We start from the raw sequence: 17,095 nt of genomic DNA, 5'->3' as shown, positions 1-17,095 counted from the left end.
ACCTACTTACTGTTTTGTTTGTGTGTTTATGTTTTATTTTTTTGCTTTACCATTTGTACGTAAATGTCAGATACTGTGACTTTTTACCTCCAAATCCTGCAGTATGTATCTCCTAAGAATAAAACTTGCTTCTATAAAACCAGGCCTAAGAAAATAACGGTAATCCCATAACATCATATTATAGTCAGTCCATGTTCCGATTTCTCCAAATGTCATGAGACATTGCTGCTTTGGGTTTTCTTGTTTTCGTTTGGTTTGATTTTTCCAGAACTGGGACTCAGTTTCAGTTCTAACATGACCTTGAGTTGTGCACGGTTGCTCCTTAGCACAGGCTCCTATGGGGCCAGTGCTGGCATGGGTGGGATGGACTGACTCAAGTGCATTCTTGGGGGTGAGGACACTGAATGCGCCTTAGAGACGGTCAGGTGTGAGGGATGGTCTTGCCAGTTGGTAAGATGTTCGAGCTCTGAGTGCCAGAAGGTATTTTCGGGCTCCCAGGCTGGCCTTTTCCCTTTTCCTCCCTGGAGCGTCTGTGCCATGGGATGCATTGTTAATGTCCTCCTTCCCATGGAAACTGCCCACTGCCAGAGCTCTCAGACCCCACCCTTGCCCACTAGAAAGAAATGGCACGTCAGTAATACGGTGGAGCGACCATCATCAATTTAAGAGGGTTTGATCTTTCACCTGGTGTCATGTCTTTTTTCAGGATTTTGCTTTCCTTAATGCCTTTTATCTGTGTCTATGCAGCAAGCAAGAGAAATGGTATTAGAGATCATCCGAGAAAAAGACCAAGCTGATTTTCGAGGTGTACGCGGTGATTTCAGCTCCCGAATGGGAGGAGGCAGTATAGAGGTATGCTTGAGTTACAGGTTAGTAGGCAAGTTTAAGGTTGCAGGGCACGCTTCTGTTAGCTCTTTAACCTTGAGCAAGTTATTTAACTCTTTTCTCACCTGCAAAACCCTCCGAGTACACTCGCTTCCCAGGGTGGGTGTGAGGAAGGAGTGGGGCAGGCGGCTGTAGTGAGGAGCGCCAGCCGCGTGCATTTCAGGGGGTGGGGCCGCTCCCCCTGGTTGGGGGTTGTGCTTCAGAGCGTGCCCCACTGCCCAGGTGAAGACCGAAGTCCAGGTTTTCGTGGTGATCTACGTTGTGGTAGTATCAGACCCCTAAGCCCGTTTTACTGATGAGGGGGAATGGGATCGACATACATCCTTGGTGTCTGCGTCCGCTACAGCGTGGGTGGACCTTGCAAACGTTATGCTTGGTAAAATAAGCCAGGTACAGAAGGATGAACATTGTTATGATTCCACTTACATGAGGCACCTAGAATAGGCAAATTCATAGAGACGGAAGGTGAAGTAGAGGTTACCGGGGGCTGGGGAAGGAAGCACTGTGGTTTCACAGGAGTTCTTATTGCGGATGATGAAAAGGTTTGGGGTGTAGACATCGGTGGTGGTTACACACATTGTGAGTGTGTTTAATGCCACTGAAGTGTGTTTTTACAAATGGTTAAAATGATTAATACTATGTTATATATAGTTTACTACAATAAAAGAGTGAAGGAAAAGAAAAACATTTTATAGGACCATAGTATAATCAACGTGTGTGGTACATTTATGTTTATTTCATAGAATTTGGAAGATAAATTTTTAATCTTAAAAATTTTTTTTAATCTTTTATCTATGAGGTTTATTCTTACTTTACTTCATCTTTATAACTATTTTTGATCAGGTCTCAGACCTGTTGGATGCATTTAATGCACAGGAATGCAGTCATCAACCACAGTATTTTCCTAAGAGGGAAAAAAATGCTTCATTGTATCATTTCCAGAAATGCACTGTGATAAAAATCATTGTGTGTACACACACACACACACACACACACCCCCCCCAGGTTTGCAGAAAAACTCTGATGTTTTGTTTCTCTGTGCTTAGGTGTCCGTGCCTAGGTTTGCAGTTGGGATTGTAATAGGAAGAAATGGGGAAATGATCAAGAAGATCCAGAACGATGCCGGTGTGAGAATTCAGTTCAAACCAGGTAGGTTTTGATGGTTCTCAAAAGTCCTCAGCATTATGAAGAATTAAAGAACACCTCACAAAACAAGGACTTTGTTATTAGCCCACTGTGTGTTCTTTGCTCTCCCTCACCCTCTCTCTCTTTTGCAACATTCTGTTACCAAATTTCCAATTTAGGTTTGTCCTCTGGTCCCTCCTTTCTTTCTGTGGATTTGCTGGCCGGGTCACCCTTCTTGTGCCAGAACACTCTAGCCCAGGGGTGTCCAGGCTTTTTTCTTTTTTTCCTTTGACTAGTAAAATTGGGGGGAATCAACATAGCATTTCCAGTTTTTAATTTTGCCAAGTAAAGACTTAAAAAAAAAACGGTTCTTTTGATTTCATAAAATTAAAGGTAACTTAAAACCATTAAAAAAAATCGTAAAATCAAGGACCGTTCTTTAAATTTTATAAATTTACCTTTATGAGCAAAATCATCTACAATGTCTTTATTTCCCTCATTTCTCTGAAGATGGGAAAACATCATGATGGACTAGTTCTGGGAGAATACTGCTGTAGCTCAACTCTGTTTTCCTTGGCACTTTTTTTTTTTTTTAAGTTTAATTTAGTTTCTATAGTGATATCTTTTTTTAAATGGCTGTAATTGCATAAGAAATGAGTATTGACATGGATCATGCAAAAAGATGTAGCCGTACACGTTTCCCTATCCAAAAGGTTCCGTGATATGGTGATGTTCTTATTACCCCTTTGGCACTGGTAGGAACATTGATTGCAAATCAGATTGACGTTTGTTTCCTTCTGAAGTTGGGCTTTTCCTAATCCCATCTCTCACCTTGTTCCACAGATGATGGTATTAGTCCAGAGAGAGCTGCACAGGTCATGGGACCCCCAGAGCGATGCCAGCATGCAGCACATGTCATCAACGAGCTTATTCTTACAGCCCAGGTGGGTCTGGCTCTCTGGAGCTTCAATATCTCACCGGCAGAAGTGCCACCTGGGGCTCTCGGGGCAGCACCCTGGAGCAGTCACCCCCTCTCAAGCCACGGTTTTGGAAACCAGTACTCTTGTCAGTTACCCCCCTCCAAGATTATAGCCATGGGCTTCTCTACATCTGTCTCTTTCCCGCCTTAGTTTTTGTTTTTGTTTTCCTGCTAGTTTATTATTCTTCTGCCTTTAATATCTCAGAATCTAGATTTTTTTTTTTTACAAAGTTCCTGACTATTTAAACTGTTTGTGGGATGTAACAGTGCAGATTGCCAGGTTTCAAACAGTTCAGTGTACCTAGTATAAAACTACAAGTAAAGTCTGATCTCAGCTTTAGAAGGCACTTCACGATCTGCCAAAATCCTAACGCTGTCTTCATGCACTTGATTCCATGCACGTCTTTCGCTGGAATGTGAGCGGGCTCGTGTGATGCTGTTAGGATACACCTGCCCCCGTTGTAAATTGCTCTGGAGAACTACTGTAGCTGGTGGCAGGTTGGCACATCATGTCCCCCAGGTTTGTAGGAAAAGTCTGAGAACAATAGGAGCTGAAGAAAGAAGCCAGAGATTAGAAATCACCATCCCAGCTCTGGCATTTTTCATGTGACCTTCAGCGGGCCTTTGAACTCCTCTTGGCCTAGTTTTTTCAGCGGCAAACCAAGGGGTTTGTACCAGGTGATGCACCCCACATGATCCCCTAAGTCATCTGGGGGCACCTGCTGAGGTTACAGGTTTATAGACCCCACCCCCCGCCCCAGATCTCCTGAATCAGAGTATCCAAGAGGGTGGCTTGGGTCTCACCCACAGCCCCAGGCAGTTCTTAGGATGAGGCAAGTTCAGAGAAGCGTCACTAATTCATCTCTGGCATCCTTTTTAGTAGTAAGAACTGTTGATCCCAGGACTGCAAAGGCTGTGAGCTGATGAGGGGACAGCTTGTCTTTGAGAATCTGTGGCATACCCAGAAAGTTGGCCACGTGTTTGTGTTCTAATGTAAATCCCTGAAATCACCTTCTTTACTTGTCATTTGTCGCTCATGAAAGCAGAGTGCAACAGAAAGCGCTCCAGTGAGCTCGGCTCTCTGCTGGTTTCGATTCTGGGTGAACACTCAGTTTACCCTTAATGGACAGGAGCAGGCTGTGCCGAACGCCTGCACAGCTTCTTCCTTCCGTGAAGGAGCGCTCGGCTTGACCAGGTTTGCCCTCAACCTTTACAAGATTTTAAATGCTGCTGCTCCAAAGTGACTCAAAGGACAGAGGCCGGAATGGGGTGTTTTGCCCTCGAATGAAAGGAATCTTCCTTGCTTAGGTGTTGGATGTGGGTTTCGCTCTCTGGTGGGGAAACTGTGAGAATAAGTCGGGAGACTTCTCCAGCCCCGGACCATGGGCGGATGGGCCTGGCTTGTTCCTCCCTCTCTTGGGGAGCGAGACAACCAATTTTTCTTTGAAACCCTTTTATTCTTTTTGCTGGTTGAACTGCAGGGTATTCTGACTCTTAGAGCGGTGTCTGAATTGTCCTCTACAGCAGCTTTGTCGGGGGAGGGTCAGAAGTCATCCTTGCTACTCATGTGTCACTTTCAAAAGCTCATAGCTCTTTAGCATCTAGTATCTGGTTTCTGGTAGGCCCAGCATGGAGAAGAAAACCAGCTCCTGATGCCTGTAGATTAAGGCCCAGTAATTAAAACTCCAGGGATAAGGGCACTGGGCTTCAGACTTAGGAATTTATATCTGACTGCCTGTTTTAGTTGGGTGTGTTTGTGCTGTTTACGTAACCACGTGATTTATCCGCGCACGTCTCCTTGAATGCGCCTGTGATTTGTGTTAATTCTACTTGTAAAGAGCGCTTCAGAATCTGAACTGTGGAAAGGTGCTCAGGTTCTAATGCGTGGCGTTGATTACATCCTGTCACTTAACCTCTTCCCCGGAGGTGAAAAATAGTGCTGGTGACAGTGACAGAAATGTCACCTGAGCTTTGCTTCCTTCTCAGGAAAGAGATGGCTTCGGGGGCCTGGCGGTAGCCAGAGGAAGAGGCCGTGGCCGCGGTGACTGGAGCGTGGGAACCCCTGGTGGCATCCAGGAGATAACCTACACAGTGCCGGCAGATAAGTGCGGCCTCGTCATAGGCAAAGGTAAGAGGCGGTCGCTGGAGTTCGGTGTTCCCCTTCCAGGTGTTTGACCTGAGAGCAGACAGGCCACGTCCAATACCTTTGAAGCACAGAGTTCCTTCTGTTTGCTGCACTTGACTGAGGGGCCAGGTCCGAGGCATCCGCTGCCTTCTGCAGGAACCGTCCTCTGCACGGGCCTTCTCATGAATGGGGCAAAGCCAGTACTTCATTACAGCGTGTAAACAGATGGTCAGGAAGACCCCACTGCCTGTGGAAGCAGCTTAGGTTGTTGAAGAGGCACCCTGAACAGGTGAGGGGCCTCTGAATGTTTGTCGATCGACTGATTGGTGATTAACTCACCTCCAGGGAGCTTAGAGGAACCGTTAAGATAATTTCCTCAAGCGAAGATTGCTTTCTGACAAGTGCGTCATTTTTTTCCTTACTGGATTTGGGTATTTGTTCTCTGTTGACACAACATGTGAAAGTGGTTTTTATCTTTTCAACATACTTACCATGAGTCTCAGGCACCCTGTGGAGGGAAATAAAAATTGATTTGTGAGTTGTTTCTAGGCGTTTTCGAGAACGTTAGGTGGGAACCCTCGTTAACGGCCGACGTGGCTCCTTCCTGCCCTTCAGTGAAGAGCGAGGGAGGGAGCAGACAGGCTTCTAGGCCACTGTTGCGGGCTCGCCTGGGCTCACCTGGGCTGGCCTCGACCGAGGAAGGCTGCTGAGAGCAGGTCGGGGGCTCCCGGGGCAGTGGGCTCAGCTTCTCTGCTCTCTAAGCAAAGCCCCTGACCTGGTGGGAAACTCCTGTTCAGCATTGGGTTTTGTATTTGCCTGTTTATTCCCTTTGTGTGTGTTTGACGACATATGGAAGAAATAGATACAGTTTTCTCCCTAGAGTTTCCCCAATTTCTGTGATCACCAGACATCTCTTAGCTGTTGGAGGGGTGCTAGCATCCCATGGAAACTGACTTGGGAACGTCTTCACCAGCAGAAAGCTGAGGCTGCCGTGGCACGTCGTCACGAGCGGGCACAGGGCTGGAATTCCTCCTGGCCCCCTCACTCACCTCCCAGAATCTGCACTGGGTCCCACTCTTGGACAGTGTGTGTTTTATGCTCTTTTAAAACGTTTATCTCCTGTATCTGTGTTGTCTCTTGGGTGGTTAACCTCTCAGAGGTGGTAGGAACGACGTAGGTTTGTTTTAATTTTCTGGCAGGGCGTACATGCTGGGAGGTGTTTAATGGACATTGTTGGCTGCCCAAATGCTGTGATAAGTCAGACGTGCTGCCCAGACCATCAGCTGGCCCGCTGCCATGAGGTTAAATCCAGCTGATGCCTGGAGTTCGAGAATCGGATCTAGTTTTTCTGTGCTTTTTGAGAACCGTTTTGTCAACGAGGTTTTCATGGGAAGTGTCTTCTCTACACCTGGCAGAGCCTTGCTGTCTTCACTGTGACGGTTCCTCCTAGTCAGTGAAACCTCGGTGCTCACAGGACAGTCGCTCATAGTTTGTCCTCTACAAAGTCATCCTGAGCGACCCCCAGAGGGAAGAGACAGCAGAACGTAGCAGTAACCGATGCTGTGTCCTGGTGCTCCGGTAGCAGCCTTGGGAGGCCAGGCTAAGTTTCGTTTAGGCAGGAGCAGGGGTCTTTCTGTAACTCCGCGCCCCAGGGGCTGGGTATGAGGTCTTCCTGTTTCTTGGGAAAGGCACGGGGTGAGGGGAGCCACACGCAGGCAGGCCCTGCAGCCCTTGGACAGACGCTGCACCTCCCTGGGCCCCTGCTGGATTTCCATGATAAATACAGCAATAGTGACAGATAGTGTGGCCAGCCCTGCTCTTGTCAGCCAAGCCTTTTAGCAGGTTTGATTAATTGCTTTACGATTTCACATCCAGCCGGGGGCCACTGGTGGGTCGCTTCTGCCCCCCATCAGGTGGAAGAATGGAGCAGGCTGCTGAATGAGCCTGTAGACAGCCACCATGTGCCAGGCTGGTGACCTCATTTTGAAGGAAGATGAACTTAAATTAACTCCTTCCGGCCCCATGCAGTTTTGCGGTGCCTCCTCGCCTTATTAGCACGGGCCTGAGGCCTCAGGGAGGAGTCCGGGGCTGCCGGTCCAAGTGCCTGATGGAGGGGAGCCGGTCTGGGCCCGTGGGCTTCTCCGTTCTAGACACGCGCGCCCTTCTGTGCTTTTGTCTCCGGGACCGAGTGGTCTGGGCAGAGGGTGGGGTGGGGGGTCCCTTCAAGCGCTGGGTGTGCAGTGGGAAGGTCTCCGCCTATTCTTAGCTCTTCGCCGCTCCCCCAGAACACTCTTGCCTAGGAGCGAAGCTGCGTACTTTTCATGATGCAAAGGAGGTAAAATTCACGACCTGAGTAAAGGTCGGTAGTTGTGGGGCTGGGAGGGGCTTGCACGTACCTGGAAGCAAAGTGAAGCTGCTGAAGACTTTCTGCGACTTTCTTGCCTTGGCTGGTGCTGCCCCTGAGACCACGTGTTTGTTCAAGGTAGAAAACGTATAGAGACACCTCCCTTAAACTGCAGCAGATCTTTAAGAAAACCATGCATACGACACTTTGGTCTGCTGGGCTTTTCTTTTTTTTAATTTGCTTTTAAATTTAAAACTACCCTAAACCAAGCTAACATCCTACCCAGACTAACGTTTGAACGAAGCTCTCTTGCATGCCGACAGTCTCCTGGTTTCCTTATTACGGCGTAAGGGCCGCTCACGCTGCCTTCAGGAAGGATGGCCGGACCCGGGCTCCATCTTTGCATCCTGACCCTCGTAGAATCCCATCGTGCTTTCTGGATGAGAGGGCCGTGCCTGCTCTTGGTGTCCCTTACTTACCTACTCCTTGATGCTTTTGTTCAGACGTGGCTTTCCAGCAGGGCGGGTGGAGGGCAGGTTGGGAGTTTGAAGGATTGTGGACGTGTACAATGAAATGAGATATGTCACTGCAGCTTAGTTTCGACTCTGGGTGGGGAGGGGTGACACAGAGACTGGCCTTTAGTCTTCGCTTTGACCCTTTGGGGCTCCCTGGTACCCTGCACCAGATTTTATACACGTCGCCTTTTTCCAGTTCTGCAAAACTCTGCGCTCCCAGTTTTCCTTGAATTCTGGCTCCGCCAACCCAATTGAGCAGAGCTGATCTGTAAGTTCTGTGAAATTTGAAGAGAAGAATCAAACCATTGTTACACTGGTGGAGCTTTTGTTACGCAAATTTCATTAAGAGACTGGGACTCTCACAGGTTTTTCAAAGAGTCCAACTACATTTTCATTAGCCCCGCTCCACCCAGGCTTCTGTGACCTCCATTCTCGGGCTGCCGCTCCGTCTAGACCTGTCCCCCACCCACGGAGGAAGCAGAGACTTGAGAAGAGACAGGATGGGATATTAAAGGCCTGAGTGGGCTCTGGGTATTGTTGGGGCCTGTGGCCGTCTGTTTGACCTGTGGAGGGCGGGAGACAGCAGTGCGGTGGCCCACACCGGGGCTGAAGGCCCCCATTGTGCCATGGAGGGGCCATCAGGTCACCATTCTCATGCTGAGAAGGATGGAGTGCCTTCTCCGGAGCTGAGCTCATTGTGTGCAAATCTGTGGGCCAAGGCCCAGACCTGGTTTCTGGGCCACTCCAGACTTCTGCCTAGGACACTGAGATGGAGCCCAGCTGGTGCCACGTGGTGTCGTTGCGCCTCAGCTTTGCTTCACGAGTCTGGCTTCACAAATGAGACAGCTCTAGTTTCTACAAGAGCCGTTTTAAAGTATAAATGGAAAGTACTTGTCTACTCTTAGGACGAGCGCTGGTGTGCAGAAAATACCCATTCCTCCTCTGGAGGAGGGAACTGTAGCCACTTATTCTTCTGTGTCCTCCTGCCCACAGGGGGTGAGAACATCAAAAGCATAAACCAGCAGTCAGGAGCACACGTGGAGCTTCAGCGGAACCCCCCTCCCAACACGGACCCCAACCTGCGGATATTCACCATCAGGGGGGTTCCTCAGCAGATTGAGCTGGCCAGACATCTCATAGATGAGAAAGTCGGCGTACGTACACGGTCCTTTCCCCACCTGGCCTAACAGTAGCTGGGTTTTCATTTGGATGTCCAAGGCACCTGTTTCTCCCCAGAACCTTGTCCTTCCTGTGGCTCTCGATCCTCACGTGATGTGAGGGCAACAGCCCCCTCCCACTTTGCTGAGGGGGAAGGTCGGGGCGCAGGGACACCAGGGCCAGGCCCAGACGCGCAGAGCTCGCCCAGGCCACCGCAGCTCAGGCCCCGAGCCGTTGGCCCTGCAGGCGTAGATGAGCAGCCAGGGGCGGCAGCCTTCCCCCAGCACTGCCCCTGAACTCCCACTGGCATCGCCCTGGCGGCCAGCCCTGCAGGCAGCGTTCATTGACTCTGGCTTTAGTTTCAGGCACCTCAAAGCAGATAAAGAAAGGGAGTGTTGATGGAGGACAGATTGGCCACTGCTCACCTCAAAGGGGACGTAGAATGGCAGAAAGCTGTGGGCCAGCCTAAATTGACGGGAGAGTCAGCAGGTTGGTCCCTACCCCCAGGGTGACGTGCTAGGGCAGTCGCGGTGGTGCCAGTATTGGCTGAGTGGTGGTGTCGGTCGCTCAAGGGGCAGAAGCTGTTTCCGCAGATGAAGCCCACTGTGGGCAAGGAAGGCTAGTGCGAGTGCCGTAGGGTATCCTTACTTCACTTGTCTCTCCCCGAAAGCTGTGGTTTGCCTCGGGGCGGGCCTGGGCAGAGGGTGCAGGTGCAGCCGACAGGAGGTGAGAGTTCCCTCTGTGCCCTGACAGGGTGCCAGTCTCGGAGCACCCGGAGCCTTCGGACAGAGCCCCTTCAGCCAGCCGCCTGCCGCGCCGCATCAGAAGTGAGTCTCGTCTCGACTGGAAGAACTCACTCCCCCCAAGGGGTCCTCCTTTTCCAGCTATTTCCAGGGAGTGCCAGCCGAAAGCCGGAAGCTCTGGGTGTGGGCAGGACTCCTCTCCTTCTCTCTCACTGGTGGTCCCTCTGGCCTGTCTGTTGCTCACTGACCAGTGCTGGGGCAAGAGCCTTCCCAGAGGGCGGAGGGTCTTCTGGTCCCGCCAGCATCCCCGAGGAGAGCTTAACCGCCCTGGGGCTGGGTGGCGGGAGGGGTTTTTGTTTGTTTGTTTGTTTGTTTTTGCAAAAGCTGTTGTTGGGTCCCCAGCCATTGTCATTGTTTTCCACTTTCTTTCAGCACCTTTCCTCCAAGGAGCTCAGGGTGCTTCCCAAACATTGCTGCTAAAGTGAATGGAAACCCTCACAGCGCCCCTGTGAGGTGGGTGGGCTGCCTTTACTCTGTCCTGCCCGCTTCTCCTGCAGAGAGCATTGTGCTTGCCTGGGGGGTGGGCGGGCGGACCGGGGTCAGGGGCGGGGTGTGGCCTGCCCTGGAATGAGTGGCTCTTGTCCTCCGCAGTGGTCCTCCGGCCTTTCTGACCCAGGGCTGGGGCAGCACCTACCAGGCGTGGCAGCAGCCCACACAGCAGGTTCCAAGTAAGTGACTCGGGAGGAGGTGGGACGCCCCCGGGGACAGGCCTGCTGGCCGCATCTCCAGCTGGGCGGGGACGGGGGCCCGCCTCTCTCCTGGCCCACCTTCTCAGGCCTTTCTTTCCCACCTACTCCGTCCTTCTCAGAGCTGCGGCCTTCCGTCACTCTGGTCCCCCAGAAACGGGTCCGAAAGGCCTGTGGGCCCTGAGGGTGTGGTTTGACCTGAGTCCCTCCTGCCCCTCGGCCCCTCCCACCGCCGCCACCGCCTCTTCCAGCAGCCCCGCCTAATGGGTGCCCCGCCTGCTCCCCTCCTCTGGCCTCAAGGTGGCCTTCTCCCTCTCTCCTCCCCAGCACCATCTTAGAAACGGACTCTCTATCTCCTGAACTTCCAGAAAGCGCACGATTAGAGAATCTGCTCTCTATGAAAACTGATTGTAAAAGAGAAGGTTCTCATTGGAATTAAACCCCCTCCCACTCTCCGGCCCCCACGTCAGCTTCAGGAGTCATTCTTGAGTTTTACTGCTGGTAGAGCCCATCTTGCACAGCCTTCCAAACAAAAACAAAAACAAAACAAAACAAAAACCTTACCTTAGGTTCTTTTGACGTCTGAAGGGCCAGCCTGGTGGGGTTTGGAAAGCACTCTTCAGCACGTCTGCAGGCTCCCCTCGGCGCACCAGGCTGCAGGACCCGTGCTGCAGCTTTGCCCACAAGGGGCTGGGCCCGGGGTTCTACCCCTTTCCCCTTGAGCAGAGTGCTGGGTGTGGGACCCTGCCCCGGGGCGCCTGGTCAGGTTCACAGCTGGAGAAGCGCCCCACGAGTCTGGAGCAGTGCTGGGCAGCCTGAGGCGTGTCCCCGCTTCTCTGGGGCTCCAGTTCTGTCATCTGTGAAATGAAGGGTTTGGACTTGATTTCGAAAGTACTTGTGAGCTCTGAAATTGCATGGTTGTGTTTGTTCCCTCCCTTCCCCCTTTCTTCTTTTCTTACGGAATACCTTAAACGTGCAGAGTATCGTAAAGAACTTCACGCGAACACCTACACAGCACCCAGATTCTACCCTCCCCATTTCACTCTGCTCACTTACCCCGCAGCCCGGGCGTGTTTTGTTTCCTCCTGTTCCATCAGAGGGCACCCCCAGGGTGGGAGGCAACCCAGAGAGGGTTCCCCAGTGCCCATCGCCCAGGACAGAGGAGCCGGGAGAAGCCCTAGACTGTGGGGAGGCTTTCCCTTGAGGCTCCAGGGGACACGTCCATCTCCCTGCGGGGGGACGGTTCCCGCAGAGCCCGCTCCGCTGCCGCCTCAGGCCAGGCGGGCGAGGAGTTGGCAAAGGCACGTGGGCTGAGCGGGAGAAAACGCAGCCAGCGCCTGCTCCTTGCGCCGTGCACCAGCCTTCACCTGTGGTGTCGCTGGGTTCATTCAGGGGAATTGAGAATTGGTTTTGGTCAGTGAAATCTTGTTTAGAAGAAAAATCCCACTTGCCCACAGCCTCCGTGTCTGAGGGGGCAGTTCCTGCTGCCGCGTTGCCCAGGCCTTGCCTTCTCCTGGCGCCAGTGTCCAGGTCCGAGTCCCGTCCTGCCGCAGTGCGGGGAGGAGGGGTCCCCCACACACACACACCGACTGTCCTCGTGCCTGCGCCCCTCCTCAGCCTTGAGGAAATTAACTCTTGCGGAAAGCATTGTGCCGTGAAATGTGTTTTTTGAGCACGTCCTTCCTGCCTGCTGCAGGCTGTGTTTCTAACTGAAGAAAGGACGTTGTGGCGGGTGGGGGGCGGCCCTCGGCAGAAGGAGGGTCCCGACTTCCCGCTGTGGTCAAGTCTTTTAAACACTACCCGCCCCCCGTGCCCCTGGGCAGGCTGCTGCTCTGCTCCCCCCAGCCCAGCCTTTCTGCCCCCAGTGATGTGGAGAGGAGGGCGGGGACGACCCCCAACACGTCCTCGCCTTCACCCCGGACAGGCGCGAGGCTGGGGGTCAGGTGTGTACCCCGTCTTCTGTCGTCATCTTTAGCGCAGTCTCTGGACACTTTCCCTGTGTGTCCCCTGTAGTTCTCCTCGTGCAAAGGCAAAGCCATCAGTCCTTGAACAGAAGGGCCAGGGAAAGGGAGTGGTCAGCGCCATTTGGATTCTTTGTCGGTTTGCAGGCCAATCCAGGGAGCCGCAGACAGCACTCTGGCCCCGGGGGCTCTGCTCGTGGCAGCCCAGAGTCCCCGACTGAAGGGAGTTGAGGCCCTGCCTGCTGGTCGCCCTTGCGGGGCAGCTGTCTGCCAGCCCCAGCCTCGCCGGCCTGAGTGGAGGCCCTCTTGGGGGTCGGCCTGGCTCCTCACCGCCCCCCCCCCCCGACCCCGGGCCACAGGGGCAAGGGAGTGAGTGCAGAGAGCAGGGCCTGCAGCCTGCGGGCTGGGGGCCGAGGCCCCGGGAGCCCGAAGGCCTGACTGCTTTTGTGTTCTTCGCCCAGGCCAGCAGAGCCAGCCGCAGAGCAGCCAGCCCGACTACAGCAAGGCCTGGGAAGACTATTACAAAAAACAGAGTGAGTGCGTTGGCCTTCTTAACAAGCAGCTCCCCAGCCACAGAGCCCCCAAGACTGTAGACTTCAGAGTCCGTGGTCCCCTGACTCCTTTTTTTCTTTCCCGCTTTCCCTGTGTGAGTCGGATCTCCGCGTCTACCTTTGCTGCCCTCTCCCCGCGTGTGCCTGTCAGGGGAGATGCGCGGTCGTCCTTTGCCGTCCTCCACCCCTCCTCGCGCTTCTCTTCTGGACTCCAGAGGGCCCGGAAGGGCATGGCACCTGCCCTCAGGGACAGTCCCGGCCTTGGCCGTCCGCTTGAGAACCGCTTGGTTAGGACTCAGACCAGCCGGGAGCCGTTTCCTGACTGCCTTGCGGTCTTGCCGCTGCCCGGCTCTTTCTGGCCGTTTCAGGACAGGTGAAGAGGAAGGGGACGGTGACACTCAGAGCAGGGAGTCCAAGGTCGGAACGGGTGCTGAGTTGTTTTTCTTCCAAAGTAAGCTCTTAACTGTGCCAGTTTTCTTAACTAAACCAGTCTTTTTAAAAAGAGGAGGAGGAAACCTAATAACAACAACCAAAAACAAAAAAACCCTAAGTGAATCATTTAAAATTAGTACTAAAGTCTCTGGTGTGAATCCCAAAACTGCTGAACCGGAATGTTCGGGTATTGTTGGAAGGAGGTGTCTCACGTATCTTGAGTCTGAAGGGTGTTACTTGCTAGTTGGAAGAGCTCAGGTCATAGGCCGTCAAAGAAATGTTCACCCTGTGTTTGGGATCATTACCAGGTCAGTACCCTTCTGGGGGCCAGGGTGGAGGTCAGGGAGGTCACCGTCACCTGGAGCACCTGGTGAAAGTCTTCCCAGAGCCCCCCATCCAGATTCCCAGACACGCATGGGCCGGGATGCCCTGCGCAGGTGCACATACCCCCGTGCCGGGGCACCCGCTTTCTCGCCGTCCCTCCTCCCTGTCCCCCTCCGGCCTGGGGCACTGACTGGGAGCTGGCAGGACAGGCAGACGGATGCAGAGAATGTGATTCTGGAGAGAGAAGACAGACAGGAAGGTCTTGTAGGAGTGGAGCGGGGACCGGGCGAGGAGAGACTGATAACCGCGCTTTCTGCAGCCGGGCTCGGGCAGACCAGTCCTGGCGCAGCTCGCTGAGGGGTCTGGAGGGAGAGCTGAGCATCGGGCACTTGTTGCGGATGCCCCCGAGGCTTTGGGAAGGGATCCCTCCAGGCTGACGGTGTCCTTGCCTCCCACAAGTGCGTCCCTGCTCCCAGTAACCCGTGCTTTGCTTTGTCGATCAGGTCACGCTGCCAGCGCCGCTCCTCAGGCCAGCTCCCCGCCGGACTACACAATGGCCTGGGCGGAGTATTACAGACAGCAGGTCGCATTCTACGGGCAAACATTAGGGCAAGCTCAGGCCCACAGCCAGGTCTGTAGCCGATCGCCAGCACTGCCAAGACTTCCCAGACCAACCCTGACCCCCCCCACCCGCCCCGCCAAGCCTTCTGTGTGTGCCTGACCCCGGGGCCAGAGCACGGGGCCCCTGGGCTGTGGAGGAACCGCTTGGGCCCCAGCACTGCTCAGCACGGCCGCCGTCTGCAGAGTGCCCCGCGGCAGCCTCCCTGGCCCCCTCCTCGCCCCAGACAGGACAAGTTTGAGCCAAGTGGAAGAATTGTTCGGGCAGCCCCTACCAGGACGGGCCTGATCTTCCCTCAAATCCAGACCCAGAGCGCAGTGCTGAGTGGCACTCAGTTTCTTCCTCTGGAGCCCAGGTCCCCCAGCTATAGAGGAGCGTGGCAGATTTAGCTGACCCTGGGCCAGCGTGGCATGTGACCAGGGAGTAGGACTCGCGTTGGGGTCAGTCCCCAGGCCTGTTCTTGAAAAGAGTGGTGTGGCCAGGCTGTCACGCTTGTCCCCAGTCAGCAGTGAGGGGCCGCAGGAGCAGGGCTAGTCCACACCCTCTGGTGGCTGGGCCCTGCCTGGAAACCTGGAGGGCTCTGTCTAGTCAGAGGCCCAGAATGGTTTTCTTCTAAATGCAGGGAAGAGGACCAACTACTCCTGCAGGTCACATTTCAGGTGCATTTTTCAGGCGACCTGATCCCAGTCAGGTCCCTGTGGACAGTGTGTCAGTTACCACAGGCCCTGGACCCAAGGCCAGTCGTTCATCTCACTGCCAAAATGGCCCTCTGCGCCTGGGCCTGGTGGGAACAGGTGTCAGGGTGGTAGGTGACTGAGAAGAAGCATCACTCGCTCACTCCCCTCTCCCCGCCCAGCATCCCCTGTGGAAGGAGGTGCCCCGGGGCCTCCTGTGCAAGAGAGGTTTTGTCTGGGCCAGATCCCATGACGAGGCCCGGAAGGATGGCGTGTGCCCGCGGGCGTGCGTGCGTGTGTGTGTGTGTGTGTCAGCTCCTGTCACCTCCCTGCAGACAGAGCCCCCGACCCCAGGCCAGCCCTTGAGAACTCGCCGTCAGACTAACTGCTCTCCCCCTTCCTTCCGCAGGAACAGTAGGACAGTGGCCTGCAGCTCCCTTCCCCCCCCCCCCCCCCGAAACCATTGTGAGCAAAACCTATTTGTAACAGAGGTTTTTAGATTTGCAAAACCTTTTGATGAAGAACCTTTGTTTTGTTCTGTGAAACACTATATTTAGATTAACAGAATTTTTCTAAAAATCGGGAAAATCAGTTACTAAAAATTGCTGATAATTTTTGTTTTGTTATTTGTGTTTGTTACTTCAAATGTGTAAGCTCTGGGATTCTTTTTGGAGCAATACCTGCAAATTCGGGCACCAGAATGTGCCGCAGAGCAGTGACATTTCAACATGGTGTGTTTTTGTTTTGTTTTGTTTGCGTGTCTTTTTATTTACAGTTTTTTCTGTTGCAACAGAAAGTGGCTTGGAAGTCTTAGGTGGCTTGTAACAAATTCTTTAAAAAAAATTTTAAACAGTATTTAAATATTCTTAAATGTGTAAATTCATTAAATGTTTTACTTCTAATTTCTTGTATCTTGGCTGTCTGGTTTTATTGCATTTTTTTAAAAACTGAACTATTATGTATTGTAATTAATTATGTGAATTCTGAATTGAGACAGATAATTGTATTGCTGTCCAACAGGGATCGGGAGGGGGCATTTTATAGGGTTTGTATAATTTCTTAGAGTTCTAAAGGGGTAATAATATAAAAATGTGTTTGTGTGTTTAGCAGACGTTTTTTCATGTCTCCATTACCTACCGATTGCAATTGTGTATCTAAGACCTCCAAGCTTGTTTTAAAAACAAAACAAAAAAACCTTTCTCTATTCTCTCAGAAATATAAATACTGTTATTTTTAATATTAAAAATAAATTCAATATAACTTTTAACAAACACTGTGGAACATTAAACCGCATAAAAATGTAGTAACTATTTTTTAATTCCAAGGTGTTTTTTGCTTTTTTCTTTTAAATATTTTCTTAATATTTGTCAGATTAACTAGATGAATAAATAAATCTACCATTAACCACAATATGAATTAAATAATTTTGATTTAATAAAAGGGATAATATGATTTCCAGTGTTTACTGTAGTGTATCTTGTACAGATAACATGTATTTTTAAAGGAAAGAAAAACGGAATTGAAGCTATTTTTTCTTGCGTTTTTCAATTGACCTGGGGGACATTCCGTTTGAGATATACTGAAGTTACAGTGTCTGGGGTTTTTCTCCTTATTTTCCTTATAATGCTTGAAATGTCTAACTATTAAAAAAGGCAATTGGAAAATGTTATGCATGTTGTTTTTTTAAAAAAGTGTTGTTTTTATTGGACTGACAATTCATTTTACACTCTACATAATAAAATTTCCACAAGACATCTTGTGGGCCAAGTATTTTTAGTCTGTTTGCTCTCCGTTTGCTTGTTCCTCCCGCTGCCCCTGCCCGCTGCCCGCTGCCCACTGAGATAAAGGCGAGGATTCTGGCCGCTCTCGGCCGATCGTCTTGCGCTACGTCGGCCCGACCTAGCTGGTGCACAG

At 52.0% G+C, this 17,095-nt stretch overlaps 1 protein-coding gene across 3 annotated transcripts in view; it reads left to right on the top strand.

Moving 5' to 3' along the window:
- Nucleotides 1–16,083, top strand: part of FUBP3 (far upstream element binding protein 3) — a 48,409-nt gene extending 32,326 nt beyond the window's left edge. For 2 of the 3 annotated variants that reach the window (XM_061199758.1, XM_061199757.1), the window contains exons 9-19: nt 748–852; nt 1,932–2,034; nt 2,854–2,954; nt 4,976–5,117; nt 8,967–9,127; nt 9,885–9,958; nt 10,307–10,387; nt 10,526–10,602; nt 13,043–13,114; nt 14,392–14,519; nt 15,591–16,083. In XM_061199758.1, coding sequence (XP_061055741.1) covers nt 748–852; nt 1,932–2,034; nt 2,854–2,954; nt 4,976–5,117; nt 8,967–9,127; nt 9,885–9,958; nt 10,307–10,387; nt 10,526–10,602; nt 13,043–13,114; nt 14,392–14,519; nt 15,591–15,599 — 1,053 coding nt within the window. In that variant the 3' untranslated portion in view covers nt 15,600–16,083. The remainder of the gene's footprint in view (nt 1–747; nt 853–1,931; nt 2,035–2,853; nt 2,955–4,975; nt 5,118–8,966; nt 9,128–9,884; nt 9,959–10,306; nt 10,388–10,525; nt 10,603–13,042; nt 13,115–14,391; nt 14,520–15,590) is intronic. The other variant, XM_061199759.1, reaches the window with a different exon arrangement.
- The last annotated feature ends 1,012 nt before the right edge of the window (nt 16,084–17,095 follow it).

The sequence above is a fragment of the Eubalaena glacialis genome, chromosome 9 (assembly GCF_028564815.1).
Source record: "Eubalaena glacialis isolate mEubGla1 chromosome 9, mEubGla1.1.hap2.+ XY, whole genome shotgun sequence".
Lineage (NCBI taxonomy): Eukaryota > Metazoa > Chordata > Mammalia > Artiodactyla > Balaenidae > Eubalaena > Eubalaena glacialis.
The sequence above is the reverse complement of the archived record's forward strand: the minus strand, read 5'-3'. Positions and strand labels throughout refer to the sequence as shown.